This window comes from Populus euphratica, unplaced genomic scaffold (assembly GCF_000495115.2).
Source record: "Populus euphratica unplaced genomic scaffold, PopEup_1.0 scaffold134.1, whole genome shotgun sequence".
Lineage (NCBI taxonomy): Eukaryota > Viridiplantae > Streptophyta > Magnoliopsida > Malpighiales > Salicaceae > Populus > Populus euphratica.
In genome coordinates, this window is record NW_011500021.1 from 273,409 (window position 1) to 278,271 (window position 4,863).

Consider the following 4,863-nt stretch of genomic DNA (forward strand, 5'->3'; position numbering starts at 1 on the left):
CTTGAAATTGTAGTTGTATCAAGGTCGAAATCGAGCTTGAAAATGTTGCACCTGCTTTGCTGACGTTAACGCAATGCAAGTGTTAGGGCCTCAATCTCTAAAACTTTGCAGTCCTATAAATTGTAGAGAAAGACACTAGAGTTATCAAGCCCTAAGGTTATAGTCTTTATTTACATAGAAAACTCTCAAATCTTGAATAGTGTCTAAAAAGTCTATATTTCATAAATTCCTCTATGAGAAATAACCTACAAGCTATTTAAATACAAGGAACACGTTTAAAATAGTACAATCTTAATTATATTGAAAGTCATAATTTAACTAGGAAAAAAAATTAAAAAAAAAAAAAAAAAAATTACAAAACAGTAATCGTAGGTCCTAATTTGGGTCCGAAAACAAAAATCCAGGTTTTCATTAGACAATCTAGCAAAATATTTCATCTTGATACAGATTAAGAATTGTGTCTATTTTTATTTAGCTGTACATTGAAGATATTCATAAATAGAAAAACGTTAAAAAGTTGAGTTGAGTTAATTTGGCCTAGTTAGTGCGCAAGTTCAAAAAGACATTTGAGTTAATTTGGCCTAGAATCAAGAAAATCTCACTCTGGATGAATGTTCAAACCTGTTGTTTTCAAGGCATCATGTTTTCAAAGGAAGGCAAACAATGCATGACTAGCTCACACACTCTTGATCAAACATTAATCTCCAAAACAAGGGAAGAATTCAGGATTAAATTATACAAACATTATGTAATTAATTTATATCAATCTAAAAATAGAGATTAACTTTGACAGAACAATACATGCAATGTCATTACAGATGCACACTTCAGAATTTAAATGAAGCGGAAAGAAAAAAAGACACCCACACTGGGCTAAACCAAAGCTTACTTAAAACTCCTTTCCTTCAGGGATTGTAACTATAACGTTGATATCAGAGGAAGTATTCCCATTAGGAGATGGAACTGCTACTACAAGTCCATCAGCCACCGATCCAATCCAACAAGAAACATGAACGGGTTCGTTGCCATCGTAGAAAGCTAGTTCTTTGATCCCTGAATCATCCAAGCTCAAAGAGTTGACTTGAGTGCTCAGGTTTAGATGAGGCTTTACAAGCTCATTTTTCTTGCAATTTTGGACCCTTATAACGTTAGAAGATTCTTTCACAAACAAAGAAAACCCTGCTGACATTTCACTGCCCAGTTCGCGCTCTGCCTTCTCAATGCAAAGTGACGCAGCCCTCTTGAATAATTCGTTCTTCGCACCCTCAATCTCGGTATCGCCTGAGATCTTGAATATCTTTGTTTCCCAACTGCGTTCGCTAGGCGTGGGGATAATAGTGCTATTAGGAGATAGGCTAGTGTGTTTGAGAGCGGGGAGGTAGAATATGGGCATCTTGAGAGCATCATTGATGGACAGTAAATTCTTCTGAATACTTGCCCACCTCATGAGGAAGTTGTCCATGATTAAAAGGTCTGCCAAAAGAAGACTAGAGCTAATCCCAATTGAGTACCCACCACACTGGAAGTTAGTGACCTGAAAAGGGAAAAAAACACCCTTATGTTCTGCTACGCACCATTTTTCTACAAAAGCATGAAATTATGTATATCCTCTGACATCAACGTGTTAAATCAATATAGTTGACTACAAATTACTACTCGACTTACCTGAACATAGAGCAGTGGAGAGAATTGGGGATTCTTTTCATCAATATCCTTCCAGGTGACGAGTTCAGCTTCTAATTTTTCCCTTTCTTCCAAACCAAGAAACTCTCGCAAAGTCATTGTAATCTTTGCCTCAACAAGTCTAGCTCCGCTATCATTTGACACCATCTCTAGTTCTCCATTACCATCTTCACCTCTCCATAGCCGTCCACCAAGCATCGGTTGATCATTCAATGCCCTCCCTAGGGACTCCCTAATCCATCCGGCAACTAGCCAACCGGAATCCTCCTCCCCGGCTTTATTGTAGTAAAGGACTATGTTTAGGCACCCCCGGAAAATATTTGAGCCAACAGGGTCCTTCACTGACACCAGGCATATCTCCCTTGGATCAGTCACCGAGGAGGGTGACACTGTTTGCACAGCTTCAATTTGTACCTTAGGTGCAAACTCACGAGCGACCTGGGTCATTGCCATCTTCTGTGCGTAGCACGAGGACAAGCTGAAAATCGGTGTGTAGGAAGTAGGGATATATATAGAAGTTTTCTTTACAGCCCCATTACTGAACATGACTCTTAATCTTAATTCATGAGTGTTGGTTTTAGGCGCAATCCTCCATGTCTAAGAAATTTAAAATAAATTAAGAACGAGTGATTGTGATTGGCCGTTGTAATTCAATTTAATCAAAAGACTGTCAACTTTCAATTGGCTGAATTTTTTTGCTTAAAGCGGATTGGGGTGCTGGTATGCCTAACTACTCTGATCAGGAGTTATAAGTGGAAAAAGGTTTCTTCCAGTCTTTACTTGCACAGAATTTGGTAACCAAAAATAGAAAGCATGCTTCGATTTATTTATCAATATTCTATGATTTTGTTAAAATTAGGATTATAAAATTGTTAATTATATTCTAAATTGACCACCTATTAATTGTAAACAAAAAAAGAGTTAATTAACCACCTACATTTCAATACAATATTGCAGGGTAATAATTACATCATATTACAATTACATTTTAATAAAACTAAAACTATACACAATTTTAGTGTAGATTTTAGATATAGTTTATTTCTTTTGAGTTTCACTCTCGCAACTTATGTTGATATCATTTTATGCATACGATTTCTTTCTTTTTATATGGATTCACCCGTGTAAAGTATTAAAAAAATCTTAAAATTAAATTAAAGATTAATTTTATAAAATAGAATCTAGTTTTACATTTTAATTTGACATCTGGTATATTAATGTTGAAGCGAGTGATGACCTTATGACACACATCAGCAAAGCTAAGTATAAAGTCTGGCTCTAGATTATAATTCCAGGCTCAGGCTCAGGATCACCCATAAAAAATGATGGAGAGAATTTTATTCATGGCATAGTATCTTAGATCACCAATTCAATACTATTTTTAATGTGCTCTTTAAAATCAAATAGGTTGTTGCACTTTTTCAAATTCATCTTTATAATTATAAAGTTTGTAGGGAGATACGTTTTCAACATGTTTTGATATAACACAGAGTCTCTTATATGTTGTTGTGCAATGTTTTTTGCCTCATATCTACGTGACTTTTTTAACTATGAACTATTGTAATGAGAGTCTGATAAAGAACAAGATTTGGTGAGAGCTATGGCCTTTCCTTAATTTTAATACGTGGAGATCTTGTTTTGGTGACCCTACCATGGTCATCGTTGTGTTTGCTTTTTTTCCGCTTTGTTTTGCTTAGGTTCTTCATTAAAATAAAGTTGTTAATGCCTATAAAATAGTTGTATTCATAACAGGATGATAGTGAGTTTTCAACTAATTTTTCTTTTTTGTACGTCCTTCTTAAAATGAAAATCATTATTTTTACATTAAATGAAAAAATACGTGACGCAGACATATCTAGTTCAAACGTTTACCAGAAGTTGCAAGCTTTTACCTCGAGCAGAAGGGAGCGAAGGTAAACATGGGACTACAACAGCGAAGATCGTTGGCAAAATTCTAGTTCATTGAAGGAAGATGTAATAAAATACTACAATCAACAACTACAACTTTTCATTGAATTTGCTTCTAAGATTTTGCGTGCAGTTGTAAAAAAATTGTGGGTCATCTTATCCATGCTTTTAAGTTTCAATAAAAGATCAAGAAGTTCACGCAAGAGGTCACTTAAAATTTAATTTTTGACAAGTGTCTTGTATTTTTTTTTTTTTAGATTAACGTGGGTGTCCGGGCCAGCTTGCGCACAACACGACTAATCTCACGGGCCCTGAAGTTAACGACCATATAAGCCTCCAGTGGCCATCATATGAGCAACCAAGGACTCGAACCTGAGATCACAGAGGGAGCAAACCCCTTGATCCCAACTGTCTTGTATTTTCTTTCAACTATATTGTATCGGTGCCTTCTTTGTACGCAGAAAAAGTTGGACATATCGGGTTAAATCCTAAATCCTAGTATTTATGCTGAGTGTATTGTGCATGGTATTGTATGTTCTAGTCTCTTTGTGTTTTGGCTTTTTTGGAAGCATATCTTTTCAATTTTTTATTTAAAATTATTTTTTAATATTTTTATTATTTTAATATGCTCATAACAAAAATATTATTTTGATATATTTTTAAATTAAAAATATTTTAAAAAATAATCTTCATTATATTTTCAAACATCTAAAAAATCTTTGTTGTGCTCCAAGTGTGTTTGATTTGCAAGAAAATAAATTCTTAAATATAATTTTTTTAAGTATATCTTTTTAATATATATATATATAGGTTATAGAGTGGTGGTAACATGATTAGGACTAATGGTGTCAAATATATAAGTTATTTAATTGTGATTAATAAGGGATTATTTGGGAACGTGGTTGAATCTGTGTTTCTAAAAAATATTAAAAAAATTTATTTTTTGGTTTTGTTAAAATATAATATGATTTGTACGTTTTGGATCGTTTTGATGTACTACTGTTAAAAATAACTTTTAAAAAATAAAAAAAATTATTGGCATGCATTTCGACATGAAAAGTTATTTGAAAAGCAATCGTTAACACATTACCAAACACGTTTTAAATGATTGGTACAATACAACAAAATATATAATAGCAGTATTAATGAAGGTGAGGTTAGAAGGTGGTGGTGGTGGTTGTAATAATGAAAGATGAGAGAGAGATTGGTGGAGGTTATGATAATGAGAATAATTATAAAAAAATAAATTAATGGTGGTTGTGATAATGATAA

The 4,863-nt window shown here is 33.7% G+C and overlaps 1 protein-coding gene across 1 annotated transcript; it reads right to left on the bottom strand.

The window, feature by feature from the left end:
• Nucleotides 1–690: 690 nt before the first annotated feature.
• On the bottom strand, nucleotides 691–2,188 carry LOC105141894 (anthranilate N-benzoyltransferase protein 3-like). The gene is made up of 2 exons (XM_011049278.1): nucleotides 1,666–2,188; nucleotides 691–1,534 (listed from the first exon to the last, which is right to left on the bottom strand). Exons 1-2 carry the CDS (start codon nucleotides 2,134–2,136, stop codon nucleotides 890–892), a joined length of 1,116 nt encoding a protein of 371 aa, XP_011047580.1. The 5' UTR covers nucleotides 2,137–2,188; the 3' UTR covers nucleotides 691–889.
• Between the last annotated feature and the right edge of the window lie 2,675 nt (nucleotides 2,189–4,863).

What these genes read in the sequence shown, in the direction of transcription:
- LOC105141894 (XM_011049278.1), bottom strand. Translation starts at nt 2,136, where the DNA reads ATGGCAATGACCCAGGTCGCTCGTGAGTTTGCACCTAAGGTACAAATT. An exon ending in CTCCACTGCTCTATGTTCAG is followed by an intron (nt 1,535 to 1,665) that starts GTAAGTCGAGTA and finishes TTCCCTTTTCAG; the next exon opens with GTCACTAACTTCCAGTGTGG.